The 14,103-nt window shown below is 54.8% G+C and overlaps 2 protein-coding genes across 2 annotated transcripts; both read left to right on the top strand.

Moving 5' to 3' along the window:
• Nucleotides 1–107: 107 nt before the first annotated feature.
• Nucleotides 108–11,435, top strand: AUP1 (AUP1 lipid droplet regulating VLDL assembly factor; the record flags this gene model as incomplete). Its single annotated transcript, XM_081999519.1, has 12 exons — nt 108–172; nt 584–721; nt 1,258–1,408; nt 2,354–2,541; nt 2,627–2,699; nt 5,703–5,776; nt 6,691–6,757; nt 7,338–7,443; nt 7,784–7,930; nt 8,105–8,268; nt 8,474–8,562; nt 11,387–11,435. Exons 1-12 carry the CDS (start codon nt 123–125, stop codon nt 11,433–11,435), a joined length of 1,296 nt encoding a protein of 431 aa, XP_081855645.1. The 5' UTR covers nt 108–122.
• Nucleotides 11,436–11,831: 396 nt separating this feature from the next.
• On the top strand, nt 11,832–13,778 carry LOC309404669 (BCL2/adenovirus E1B 19 kDa protein-interacting protein 3-like; the record flags this gene model as incomplete). The annotated part of the gene is made up of 6 exons (XM_081999185.1): nt 11,832–11,922; nt 12,584–12,710; nt 12,819–12,948; nt 13,038–13,132; nt 13,274–13,423; nt 13,730–13,778. 6 exons carry the CDS (start codon nt 11,832–11,834, stop codon nt 13,776–13,778), a joined length of 642 nt encoding a protein of 213 aa, XP_081855311.1.
• Nucleotides 13,779–14,103: the final 325 nt, after the last annotated feature.

Genomic DNA, 14,103 nt, shown 5'->3' with positions numbered 1-14,103 from the left:
CAGCGCGGTGCCTTCCCGGCGTGCACCACGTCTCCCAGGCTGCCCCGCGCGGGCCAGGCGGGCGGCCGCGGGGAAGATGGCGGCCGGTATCGGGCGACCCTGAGGCATTGGCTGCGGCGGGGATGGAGCCTCCTGCGGCCCCGGGCCCCGAGCGGCTCTTCGACTCACACCGGTGAGAGCTGCAGCGGCTTGGGGGCGCACATGGCCCTCTTTGTGTTTCGCGGGGATGGGCCGCGTGCTCCCGGGGGGAGGCCCTGGGGTTCGGGGTGTCCCATGGGAGGCCCGCGTAAGAAGCTGGAGTGTCCCTCGGGGAGGCCCCGGGGGTCCACTGGGGGAAGGGGTATCCCCCGGGAGCTCCGTGGGGAAGATCGGGGTGTCCCGTGAGAGGACCGGTGAGTGTTCAGGGTGTGCCGGGGAGGCACGGGATGGACTAGGTACCTCGCTGGGGAGACCCGGGAGGCTACGCAGAGCAGGGGACGCAGGGTAGGCCCTGTGGAGGGCCCAGGCGGGCAGCAGGGATTCGGCCGTCCTGTATGCGTCCCAGCCGTGCTCAGGCTGTCTGTGCTGCTCTTTGGCCCTATAGGTTTCCAACAGATGGGTTCCTGCTTTTGGCCCTGCTGCTCTATGCACCCGTGGGGCTCTGCCTGCTCGTCCTGCGCCTCTTCATCGGCATACACGTCTTTCTGGTCAGCTGCGCCCTGCCTGACAGTGTGCTGCGACGGTGCGTGAGCTCGGCTCTTCCCAGGGCACGGAGCTCCTGTGGTTGCTCGTGGTGGGGATGTGGTGGGCAGATACTGCTGTGGGGCAGGGGGGCTGCCCTCACCCATTTGGGGTCCTTAGCCATGGAGGCTTGGCTCATGCAGAGGTTTTTTGGGGAGCTGTGCTTTCGGGACAGTTTGTCCCCAGGACCCATGAAGGTGCCTTCTCTGCCAAGACCAAAGCTGGCAATTGCCTCTTGAGTGCTCAAGGACTGATCTGAAACACTTCGACCAGCTGGGTATCCTGCTAAAAAATTCTGCATGTGGCTTGTTGCTCCGTGTTTTATGCTGCAGCTACAGCTCTGCAGGCAGCCTTCAGCCCCAGCTGCAGCTCCCCAACAACTCCTGTCCCAGACATCTGTCATATTGTTTCCATTTTGTACCACTGTCCTTTTGCAAGTCACATGAATTCCCAGGTCTCTGTTCTGTTTGTTGGATGTGTAAGCCAGCGATGGCTCAGACTGGAAGACTTGAGGAAACCACCTTACCCCCTTCCCAGGTTTATTGTACGTGTGATGTGCTCAGTGCTGGGCTTATTTGTGCGGCAAAGTGATCCCCGGCTTCGTGATGTCAACGTGAGGGTGTATATCGCCAACCACGTGACACAATTCGATCACAACGTCATCAACCTTCTGACCTCATGTAATACGGTGAGTAACTTGGAGCTGAGCATGGCAGGTCTGGAAGCACCTCTCTCCAAGATAAGTGCATAGAGAGCTCGTTCAGAATTTAGGTGTTGCCCTGAGTCTCTTCAGTTCTTATTTGTTAACCCAGGATTGCATAAACTTTGAGGTTTTTTCAGTGGTTCAGCGTCATGCTTTAGGCTCTGGATGAAAAAATGAATCAGGGTGAGACGGAACAGGAAATGTTACGGTGGGTATTGATTTTATTGAAAGAGCTTGGGCAAATCCTAGCATCTGTATCTTTTTCTGACCTTTCAAATAGGTGGTATTGGAAGCAGGGTTGGCTGTGGGGTTTTCCCCCAGCATTGGCTGCCACTTCTGTGTGTGTGGACAGCAGGCTGTGCTGCAGAGGAGTGCTGAGGGGAGCTGTGTGGCAGGGCAGTAGTGCTCGGGTTATTGTGCTGGGCTGCTGGTTGTGTAACTTTCCCTGTACTCTTGTGAAATTCCTATGTGTGGAGTTCCTGAACCAGCAGGCTCTGAATGTGCCTGGGATTGAGTTGGTTGGTCCTGTATCCTGAACAGCAGTAGTCTTGCTTCTTACCAGGAGAAAAGTAACTCTTGGAAGTAGCGTATCCTTTGCCAATCGTGTCAGGAACTACTAGAGACAACATGGGGAAACACAGTTGTCACCTGGGGCATGGGAGGAGTTTGTTTCTCAGGCAGACAGGGTACAGCCTGAACTGAAAATTAGGAATCAAATTCCTCGGAATTTGGGGCCAGAGCAGTTACCAAAGCCTGGCAGTAACATGATCTCTGCTCCTAGTGCTTTTAGCACACAAGTTGCTCCCTCAGCCCCCAGAGGCATTTTTGCTAATAAGCAGGAACTTTGTCTCCCACTGTCTTCTGGGAAAGTAGGCCTTGAGGGGAGAACAGGACAGCATTTTGTCCTTACTCTTGTTTTTTTCCTTGCAGCCTGCATTGAACGGTGCCCCTGGCTTCATGTGCTGGTCACGGGGATTCATGGAGCTGGGAGTAACGGGAAGCCGTGCAGAGCTGGTGGATTCCCTGAAGGTATATTCATCCCACAGAGGAAACCCACCGCTGCTGCTGTTCCCGGAGGAGGCTGCCACCAACGGCCGGGCCGGCTTGCTCCGCTTCAGGTACTAGGAATGGGTATTCCTGTGGTGGGGCTGTCATCACTGTTTTAGCTTTGGGGTCATTCACTGCTGAATTCTTCCTTTTCAGCTCTTGGCCGTTCTCAATCTTGGATGTGGTACAGCCAGTTGCCCTACAAGTTCAGAGGCCTTTGATCACTGTGGTGAGTCAGGGACTTAGGGCAAGGAGGAGTTGTGGAGGCGTGCGCTGTGTGAGGGTCTTGGCGATGCCGTTAATTCTGCTTCTGCTTTGAAGCCTGTGGGTAGTGCAGCCTGGCCTTGTGTTCTGTCACCCCAAGGACTAGCTTCCCAGTGCTAACACTGTTTTTCCAGTGCCTTTCCCAGGGAACGTCTGCTGAGGCAATACTCTTTTAGCTACACTGGCAATGTACAATTAAGCATTTTAGTGGCTCAGCTGTCTAACAATGTGCCGTCTGGCTTCCAGGACCATAGCATCACTATGCCTCCCCTCTTCTTTGTGAGATCCCGTCTTTTAAAGTGCTTTGAAAGAATAGCTCCAGTCACCTTGGAGAGTGGCTGATGTGCCAAACGTTATGCAAGGCTCTCCAGAGTAGGTTCTTGAACTCGTGCCTCCCGAATGCAGATATCTAACATGATGCAACATTAGCTTCAGAAAAGTGGCAAAGTTCATGGTGACAATACTAGCGCTGCTAAATAGATTGCAGTAAAACTGTTCTCAACTTATTTATAGAGTGCAATTTTGTTGTATTTCATATTTCTTGGTATGATTTCTGGATCTATTTGATGAAAAGACACTTATATTTTATATTTGTCTGACATTTTAGTTGATCCTCCATTGTGCATCCTTTTAAGGTAGTAGGGCACAGTGGATAGATTTAAAGCCACTTAACCAGCAGGGCACAAACCATCACTACCCATACTAAAACATCAGCATGCAGGCATTTTTAAAGTGAGATTCTCTTAGGGATTAGTTCTTTGCCCAGTGCTCTTAAGTGCTTTTATTGGCACTGCAGATGACAATATTGAGATCCCTGCTGGTAAAGTTCAGGCTAGTGAATAATGAAGAGGCTAGATTATTGATTGTGATCCAGTGAACTACTGATAACTGCTAGTGAATGGCTGTTACTTCTAAGTCTAACGTGGTCTGTGGATGCATAACAAGAGGAATACCTGGCAGGGTGAGGAACACAGTGTTAGCTGGATGTGTGCAATGATGAAAACTGCTAAAATATCATGCAAAGTTTTGGTAACCCCGCTGCCAAGAAAGTGGTGCAGTAGTAGAGAGTTCAAGGAGGCCATAAGCATTATGCAGAACCTAGAGAGCAACCCTTGAAGGCACTCAGCTTAATCAGCTTATCAGAGAAAAGGCAGAGACATTGTTGTGGATAGCTGCTTGCACATTGGAGAAGAGGCTTAAGAATGGAGAATTCTTTTTTTTTTCCCCCTGGCAAAGCACACAGCAGCAGTCTTTGCAGGCGCTGAGACTAAATGTTTGTACTGAGTTCAATTTTGGATTAAGATGCAGTTTTCCAACAGTGAGGATATTTTAAATTTTTGAACTCCAGAGAAGTGGGAGAGCTGTCCCGTTCTGGAGTGTTTATAATTAATATCTTCTCTTTATATGGTTTTGGCTCCTCTGAGAAATTCTGTGAGATGTGACAAGTTGTATATTTGTCTGTGCATCCTTTCCTTCATGAATGTTAGGGAGAACAGCATGCATGTAACTGCAGATGTGTTTGAAGATACAGGCTATAGCCACTTCTTGGCTCAGATTCTTGCCTTCAGAGGTCAAGCAGGACTTTTTGCCCTTCATGCACATTGGCTAAGTAAATCACTGTGGATTTCTTACGTAATTTTAAACCATCAGAAACTTCCAAGGACTGGAGATACAATACTTTGGATGGTTCGATCAGTGCTTTACAGAAAGCTTTCTTAGACACTTACGTGATATATATATATCAGACACTGGGCTGAGCGAACCACCAAATTTGGGTTTAAGGAAGAATTTTCTCCAGCTCCAACTAGCTGGAACCTTGAAGTTGGTGGTCTGTGACACAAGGCAGCGTAACTGAAGTCTGGCTGTTGGCATCACTGTCAGGCGTTTGATTTTAGGTTTCTTAGATCTGTTTATCCAGGAGATGAGGCTTCTTTATGTTGCCCTCGGTGACTGTGGTTTCTGGGCTTTTCTCATTTAAAGCACCGCTTTCCAGGCTGTGGAATAAACCAGACACGAGGCCTGTCTTGGAGCCACGCTGCTTTGGTTGAGGATGAAGGCGGGTGTAAAAGAAACTGAGGCAGCTACATTGTGAGCTGTATAGATCTTGAGATGGTGTTCTTACCAGCCTGTGGAAAGTTTGGTCACTGCAGGATAAAAGTAACCAACTACAGAAATCCTAGGAAACAGCATCCATTCAACAGCAAATTCTTTCAAATCATTGAAAAGTGTAGGTTGGGGGAGTCTCTGGAGGTCTTTAGTTCAGCTTTCTGCTCACAGTCAGACTGGCTTCGGGGTACGGTGCGGCTGCTCGGGGTTGCGTCCCATTGAGGGGGGATGGAGAGCCCACCACTTTGGAGTGCCTGTTCCAGTGGTCTCTGCTGGCAGGCATTGCAGTATTTCTTAGGGAAAAGATTGTTTACTAATTTTTAGTAAAAGGGAGAAAGAATAAATTACACCTCACCTTTGATGATTTATCTTCAAAGTTGTTTAAGACTTCACAATGCGTCCTGTTTGGAAATGAAGAGATGAAGTTTACAGGAGCTGAGACAGTACAGAATAAATCCTCCCTTACCAGAATAAGGGAGGATTGCTCATGATTCTAAGGAAGCCTTAGTAGGTCTTAAGGCATTTTTGGTCCTTTATAAAGGCACAGTCTAGTAGAGAATGTGAGAATATTGAGGGAAAATCTTGCTGTCCTAGTCGGAGGAAAAGATGACTTGGAGCAGTACAAACTTTGACTCTCTTGCTCTGCCTGGTGAAGACTAATGAAGGTGGATCTGTCCTGGGGCTTGCCCTCACTGTGTGCTGGGTTTGCCATTCCCTCTTTCCCAGTCCTCCACATCTCTCTGCCCGCGTATCTGTTACTCGCTGCCATGGCTTAGCTGTGTTCTGCCTGCCTGCTTCCCTGATGGAGACCTGACTAGCTCGTGTTTTGTGGGCCACGATCTCATTGTGCTCTCCTCCCCAGAGTGTGGCTGACTCCTCCTGGATTACAGAGCTTCTCTGGACCTTCTTTGTTCCCTTCACAGTATATCAAGTAAGGTACTATCTCTCTCTCTCTCTTACATTTGGGGAAGGGTTGGGGGGGGACAGGGAGCCTGATGTTTTGGCCATTGTAGTAAGAGGTCTTCTGATATCTGCTAATGCGCACCCTCATTGTAGTATCTCAGCATGGCTTTGTTCAGCATTATTTGGTCCATGCCCGGTCCAGCTTCTGGACGAGCTTCAACCACCTTCTGAAGTGGAGAGGGCTCTTGGTTCCTGTGTTCAGTTGGTGAAGGAGAGGAGTCTCTCAGGGCTTTTATGGCAAGTTTTCTGGGTGTATTTTTGAAACTGGCTGCTCTGCTGTAATTCACCCCAGGATTGCTCAGGTCCCATGGGTGATTCCCTGCAGGCAGCTCAGTGCTCTAGCATCTGCCTCTCCGCTGCCGTCCCTCATAAACTGCAGAGCTGGTTCAGAACCCTGTCTAGGGCACAGGTGAGCCCAGGCTGGCTGAGTAGCTTTGGTGATTACACCTTATTAAACAGTTCATAGGCAGCAGAAGGGGCTTGGAGTCAAATTTAGGGGTGGGGGTATTTCAGCAAAGAGAAGTCTTTTGCCGTAGCTTTCCCCGGCCGTATCTGGCTCGAGTCTTGCTGATCTGTTTTCTACTCTCATGTAAGTAGCAGTGTCTCCTCATTTGGGGCCTTTCTGGGAACTTCATTAGGAGGTACTTTGCATGTTACGCTTGAGTGCTAATAAAGATTCAATGAGCCAATTTTGTCTTCTGAGCCGTGCGTTGCCCTTACTTTTGCTAGCTAGCATTGAGGTTTGACGCTCATCTTGTGGGGAGAGATTTGGGGTGAGCAGGGAGAGCTGAGGTGGGGATAGCACCATTGCACTGTTGATCCCATATGGGGCTGGCTCCTCCAGCAGCCCGTGAAGCAGTCAGCCCAGTGCTGTTGTCCCCATTCAGGTGGATGCCGTCTGTCCCCAGACGAGCTGAAGAACTGAGTGAGGATTTTGCGCTCCGAGTTCAGGAGGTAGGAGGATGACGTGGGAGAGGGATGTGTAGGACTACTGCAATTTGGGATGGTCACAGAGGAGAATGGGGTGCAAAGCAGAGTTGTGAAGGGCATTTCTGGATGGGTGTATTTGTATGATGGGAACTCTGGCCCGTATTTATTGCCCTTTATAAATACTCATTTTTTCCACGGCCTATGTGCTACCCCCCATTTGTCCTATCTGCCAGTTATCAAGGCTCTCCCCATCTAGGTCAAACCTTTCACTCCCTTTTCATAATACCACAAATCAAATAAAGCAATTGTTTCTCCACCTTTCCCTCCTGTGCTGGGTACTTCATAGCTCCTGTACCAAAGATCTTGTATCTCCCTGTCAGCCTGTTTTGGCAGGATGATATTGCCTACTCCTGGTCCTTCATGTGCTCCATGCAACACTGAAATGCATCACTGAGGCCCTGGAGAAATCAGTTCCCAGTCCTCTTCCCCTCACCGTGGCTCCACGCAGGCCTGTACATCTGATACACTCCCCTGCAATATGGGAATGCCTGGGTTGTACGTGTTGTGTGTTGTGTACATGTGACTCTTCTCTGCCTTTCTGCAGCTCTTGGCCATGGAGCTGGGTGTGGTATCCACACGGCTCACTGCAGCAGATAAAACTGAACACATGAAGCGGCTGAGACACACATCACTTCTCCCCTTTGCCCCAGGTAGGTGTCCTGGGTAGTGTCCTGACTACGGAACTGCCACTTAGGCTTTGCCTTTGGGGAGGCCTCAGTCTGCTCTTGGTTATTGATGTGTGGAGGGAGAGGAGAAGGCATGTTCGACATCCTCCTGGGGAGCAGGGGCTGCCTGTGTGCTCTAGGCTGAGGGCTGTAGCTAGCTGCCTGGGAGAGGACCACCACTCCTGAGTACAGACATGATGGTTGTGTGCAGGAAGTCCAGCTTTCTTATCACACCAGTTCATACTAGGGAAAGCAGAGCTGTTGCAACTCAAAGGTCGTGCACATTTAGGCCACCCTTTTGTGCCCACCATTCTTTCTCTTGCAGCCTCAAGCCAGCCACTGGCAGCCAGGCCCAGGACACCTTCCAGCCTGGCGGGCGTTGCTCCTGAGGATGTGCGGATCACGGCAATGGCTCAGCGGGTCAAGGAGGTGCTTCCTCATGTGCCTCTGGAGGTCATCAGGATAGACCTGGGTAAGCGATGCCCAGGGTATTAGCAGGGATGCAGGGTCACTTTCCATGACGAGTCTCTGTGATACCTGAAAGCAGAAACCTCGTTCCTGCTGCACTGTGGAGCACAAGGCAGCAAGGATATGAGTGGGCTGATGTAGCAGCTCCCTCCTTCACAGATCCTCTTTTTCCCTACAGCCCAAACCAACTGTGTGGATACCACCATTGCCAACTTGCTGGAGGGGGGAGTACCCTTCTTCCCTGAAAGTAAGGAGGCTGGTACTGACCTGCCTGCCCCATCTACCTCCCAGGCTGCAGCTGCTTCTGGTGTCCAGGGCTCCGTAGCTGTGCCTTCTTCCAAGGTAATTCTGGTGGCTGTGCTGTCTCCTCTGGCCTGATGGCTTGCAGCCAGAGTGTGATGGCCTGTGTTCAGGACTAGCCATGATGTCAGGGGAATGGAGCTTTTTAAACTGGGGACTGAATTGGCATGCCGGGTCCTTGCAGCGCCAGTGAGGAGGTGTCCTGGCGTTGACTGTCTCCTGACGGCTGTTGTGCTTTCTGTTCCAGCCAGCTACAAAGCAATTTGCAAAGTCTCCTGTGGAGCGTCATCTGTCCTTGCAGGAGCGGAAACGAGCATTATACGACTATGCCAGGAGGTGAGAGTCCACCCACACCTCACCCCTGTCAGAGTCCCAAAACCCTGTCCCCAGCAGTACCCGGATATGCCCCAAGCAAGGGTCAGCCCTTGCTTCGCCTCATGTCTTCCCATTCCTCTCCTCTGGCCCAAGACAGTGAGGCTGAGCCAGTGAACCATGGCTGAAGGAGAGAGGAGGCAGATGTTTGTCTGCTTTGCCTCTTCCAAGCATGCAGCTCCTTCATGTTCTTGGGAAGCACTCTGCCTCCTGAATTGCCACTGGGCTTCTGGTTTTGGGGACTAGGTGAGATAGAAGCTGTTTTGCAGAAACACAGCTGCTGAGGAATGGTGCTTAGCAAAAAAACCCTCATTTTGTTCTTTGTTGTAGCAGATTTGACTGATGGAAGTCATTGTGGGACTATAGATTTCTTTAAAATTGGCATTAGTGCTATGGAACGCTCGTTTTAGAAAGAAGTTGGCTGTTTGGCAACAGGGACAGTGCAGTTAATCTTCCTCAGTGAAAGAGGAGAATTACAGAGAATAGGGAGCGAGCTTGACCTCTGTGCGTGGTTTTGATGAGGCAAATACCGGAACAAGTGTCCAGTTCTAGTGTCTGGGTCTTTTTTTTAGAAAAAATACTGAAAATTCAGAATGGGTTTGGAGGGTAAGTTAAGTCTGTTAAACTTACTGTAAATGAGACGGCACACTATGTATAATTCTGGGTGAAGGAACCAGGTTCTGAAAGGCTGTTTAATCTGGCAGAGAAAAGCAGAATAGTAACTAATGGTTAGAAGTTGTAGGCAGACAGATTTTACACAAGTAATGGGGTAGTTGTTTCTGAAAAGGAAATGGATTAATTGGTGGAATAAGCTTCCAGCAAAAATGATGGCTTCTCAGTGCCTGGGCGTCTCGTGGTGAGCCTGGCTGACTCCTTAGAAGATGCTGTAGAAGATGGTAGAGATAACGGCGCGCTTGGCGCAGTCCAGAGCAACAGAAGGCCTGCTTGCTGCAAGATCAAGTCTCTGCTCTGTAGGGTGTTGCTGTGAAGGGGAGAACTCGTCAGGCGTTGCACTGAGCTTTGCTCCAGAGCACTCCAGGAGTTGGGAGAAGATTGCAGAGGCTCAGGGATCAGTTAAAACTTGGAGATCCTGTGGCTTTTTGATAGTGCATCAGCTTTTCCCTACTGCTGAAAGTCTAGGAAATTCCCACGGTTGGAAGTTGAAGCTAGGCAAATTCTAAGTGCCCATTTCTAATGGGCTAGCTCTAGGTGATTCATGTGTAGCTTGTAGTCACCAAGCATTTCATTGAAACAGGTCTGTTTTTCTGAAAGATCATTTCAAGTTAGAGGAATTGCATCTCAGCATAATCCTATGGCATAGAGAATGTTAGACACTGTCTTCAGAGCTGTCCCCCAGACCTTTTAACCTGAGCACAGAGATGGCCGAGGGCTCTTGCTGGATCCACTGGGCATGATCTGCTCAACAGCAAAGAAAAGGGGGTGGAAATCCTTGCCTGTGGATACCCCACCTGACTTTGTTGCTCTTCTGCGTGCCCATCTTTTGTGTTCCTTTTCTGAGGCTTTTCTGGCTGTAGAGTAGTGATCTCTGTACTTCTCTGAGAGGAAGGAATCCCAACGACATGTGGAAAGGTGATTGTGCTCCTCACCTTTCTTTACTCCAAAGGGCCATCCTTACTGTCCTAGACTTGGGAGCAGGTATGTGTCTGTCTGAAGTTCAGAGGGACAGCAGCAAGCCCTGTCACTCAGCTCAGAAAAGGTTCGCAGCTCGAAGCGTGCTGAATCTTCTATTTTCACATAGCTCTCTGCCCGGGCTGCTGAAAGTGTTGGCGATTCACAGTGAGACGTAGCTGTTCTTGGGGGAGGATTTTGCTTTTTCAGCAGGGTGTGTCCCCAGCTAGCTGGTCTTTAATGGCAGCGTGCGCAGGACGTGGCGGAAGCTGGGTGTCTGTCAGCTCAGGGTGGTGGTCGCAGGAGTCTGGCGCTCTTGCAGCGTCAGCTCTCCATTCTCCCAGCTGGAGTCTTTCTTTGGTCTGGCACTTTTTCCTGCCTCTGGGGCCTGGAGTGTTGTGGCTACGTATTTCATCCAAACTGAGGTGTAAGACTTAGCTTTCAGGCTCCCACGCTTGGGCACAGTTACAGCTTTTACCAGCAGCCCACACCGCTTCCCGGGTGCTGCTTAGCTTACGTGGGTGGAACGCTTTGGACGCAGGGCACTGCCCTGCCTGGGTGCTGGGGCTCTGATGGCAGGGCGGTGCGAGAGAGCCGCCACGTCAGGAAGCCTCCACTGGGAGACCCCCGTCCCGAAAGCCAGGAGGTGACCCCGTGAGGACCCAGCGCCGCTGCAGGCGGTCTCCAGCAGCCTGGCACGGCTCGGTCTGGCTCGGCCCCCGCTTGGTTAATGCTCTGTTGGGTTTGTCCCCGCACAGACAGCGACTGTGCTTAGCCTCGTGGCTTTCCCGGAGCAGCGTACTCTGCCCGCGGGGTTCTCCCGGCTTTTCCCAGGCTCCCCACGGGCTTGAACTGAAAACGGCCACGCTAGGAGCCACCATGCGGTCTGGGGCGGGCCGCGGCACCGCAGCGGGTGCGGAGCCGCCGGCGGCACACCTTGAGAGCGGGGGGGGATGAGGGTCGCGTCCCGCCCCACGGGGCGCTCTCCTCCCTGCCCTGCCCGGCCCCGCCCCGCTCTGGGCGACGCTCGGCCGGAGCTTCGCGGCCGGGTGCGCGGGAGGAGGCGCCGGGCCATCCCAGCCGGCCTCCTCCCGCGGCAGAGCCGCGGGGCCGGTGCGGGGGCAGCCCCGGCCGTGCCTGACGGCGCTTTCTCCCGCAGGAGGTTCGCCGAGAAGCACGGCGCGGCGCGGGCCGGCGGCAGCCCCTGAGCGGGCGCGGCGGGGCGGGCCCGGAAGCGCCTGTGCCCTGCGCGGCCGGGCCGGGGCGCCCCCTGGCGGCGGAAATAAACGGCGGCAGCGTCTGTCGCGGCTCGGCTCTGCGGGCACCGGGCGCGGGGGGGCGGGGCACCGGGCGGGGGGCGGGGCCGGCCCGGCTCCGTGCGGATCCGCACGCGCCGCGGCCGCCGCCCGCCGGCTCGCCGCACGTAGGCGCCGCTTAAAGGGGCAACGCGGCGGCACCGGCGCCGCCTCTGCCGGACGCGCCGCCGCCGGCGAACCCTCTGGGGGCCCGGCCCCCGCCGGCGCTCCCGCCCCGGTGCGGGCCCCAGAGAACGGAGCGGGTGCCCTTTTAAGAGAGGGGCTCCCGGTGCCGGTGGTTTTATTTACATGGGGGCTCGCAGGCGTCACGTGACTGGCAGAGCGGCGGGGGCCGAGCGCGGCTGCACCCACGGGGCCATGGCGGGCGCCGGCGACGACGGTCCGTGGGGTGCCGGGGGCGCGGGTCAGCGGGGTCCCGGGTGGGCTGGCGTGCACCGGGGGGGGGGGGAACTGGCAGTGGAGTCTCGGGTGGGCTGGCGTGTGCCAGGGGGTCAGAGTCAGCGGGGTCCTGGGCATCCCAGATGGGCTGATGTGACCCGGGGGGTCCGGATCAATGGGGAGCCTGGGGGTCCTGGGTGGGCTTATGTGCACGTGGGAGGTCTGGGTCAACGGGAGTCCTTGGAGGGCTGATGTGCACTGGGGGTCACAGGCAGGTTGGTGTACACCAGGGGGGCTGATTTCATGGAGTCCTGGGTGGGCTGATGTGCACTGGGGGGCCAGTCTGGATCAACGGGGTCTTGGACAGGTGGGCTGATGTGCACCATGGAGGCCAGGACAGAGGCAGATGTGGGTCCCAGGGGAGCGGCGTACGCCGAGGAGCAGCCCAGGGCAGATAGGGATGTGCAGGACGTCCCAGGCCAGAGACCGCACTCGCTGCTCCCATGGTCCCTGGGCAGCGGTGCAGGATGCACTGGGGAGGGGTCCTGGACGGGCTGGGGTGAGCCAAGGAGGCCTCTTGGATGGGGTAGGGGGTACTACATGGCGTGGAGTGGGTGGGCAGCACGGGGGCCAGGCTGGTGCTGGGCTGACAGCCTCCCCAGGCTCCTGGGTGGAGCTGCGGTGTGGCCCAGGGTGCCCCGAGCCTGCGCCCTCGCGGTTTTCCTCCTGCCACATCGATGTGGAGCAGATGCTGCTGGAGGCCCAGCTGGAGACAGAGAGCGGTGATGGGTGAGTCCTGAGGAGGAGCCCGGGCTCCTGGAGCCTTGCCTGGCCAGTGTGGGCGTTGGGGGCCGAGGGGCGGTGCAGGCTGGGTGACCAAGGCGCTTATGTTTGCAGTGCTCTGCTCGTGCTGGGCTCCCCAGCCTGCGATGGCGACGGAGCCGGCCAAGGGAGTGAGCAGCCTGGGGAGTGCGAGCTGTGCCCTCCCCACAGCCAGCCCCAGCCGGGCTGCCCCCACCCCCAGCAGGTAAGGGAGCCAGCCCCCCATGCTGCGCTGTGCCCCGAGGGCCATGCTGGCCCTGCCCCTGGCCTCACCTGCCCCACGCCTCCTTGTAGCAGGACGTGCCGGAAGAAGCCGAACGGAGGGAGCGACGCCTGCCAACATCCCCCGGCTGGGCCTGCACCCGCCGCCCTCAGCATCTGTCTCCAAAGTAAGGCCTGTGTTCCCCACCAGCGTGTCCTGCTGCCCCTGCCCTTGCTGTCTGCCTTGCAGCCCGTCCTGCTGGCCCCGTCCCCTCCTGCGTGCTCTGCCCTCTTCCCTGGCGCCCCATTTAACCGTGCACTTTTCCCAGGGAGTTTGCCTTTGTGTGCTCCCCCCAGCCGGTGCTGTGGAGCCTGCAGGGAGGTGCAGTGAGGAGAAAGAAGAAGCTTTTCAGTTCAGAGCTGCTGCTGTTCTTCATCCCCTCGCTGCTGCTCAGCCACATGCTGACCCTGGGACTGGGGTGAGTTTCTGATGGGCCTGACCTGTGCTGTCAAGAGGCCTTGGCCAGAACCGAGCCCTGGGGTGCAGGCAGGGTGAGTCCTGTGCTGCTGGGTGTCTGCAGTCTGGGGCTGTCCCCACAGGAAGCTGGGGGGTGGAGGAACGCTCCTGGAGTTGGGCTGCTCATCCTTGGGCACAGTTCTACACTGCTTCTCTCAGCAGCCACAGTCGTCTCTGTGGCTGCTGCCCTCTCCTCTTGCTACTGGTCTGCTGAGGCCCAGCAGGCTGTTCCCGCGCAGGTGCCTTACGGTTGCTCTCCCCAATCCAGGATCTACATTGGGAAGCGTCTGGCAGCCTCCTCGGCAAACCCGCTGTGAAGAGCTGGGCTCAGCAAGAGACGGGTGGCTCCGCCGCCACCTCCGCTCAGCGTGTGGAGGGAGCCCGGGCCCCAGCGCAGCCCAGCTGCTCCCAGACTTCATGTTTGTGGCCCAAGGTGCCATCTCCCCTTGTCCCTTCTTTAGCCCCAGCCTAGGGAGCTGATCCTACTCTCCCACATAGACAGGAACCCACTGATGGCAGCTCCCTGCTGCAGGCAGCCTCGGCCCTCCCCACCCCTTGGTTACGGGTCCAGGTTCCTCTTCTTCAACACAAGACTGTAAATATGATTCCTAAGCCTGCAACACGAGCAAATAAATAGCCCTG

This window comes from Phaethon aethereus (genome assembly GCF_964289735.1).
Source record: "Phaethon aethereus genome assembly, chromosome: 4".
Taxonomy (NCBI): domain Eukaryota; kingdom Metazoa; phylum Chordata; class Aves; order Phaethontiformes; family Phaethontidae; genus Phaethon; species Phaethon aethereus.
The sequence above is the reverse complement of the archived record's forward strand: the minus strand, read 5'-3'. Positions and strand labels throughout refer to the sequence as shown.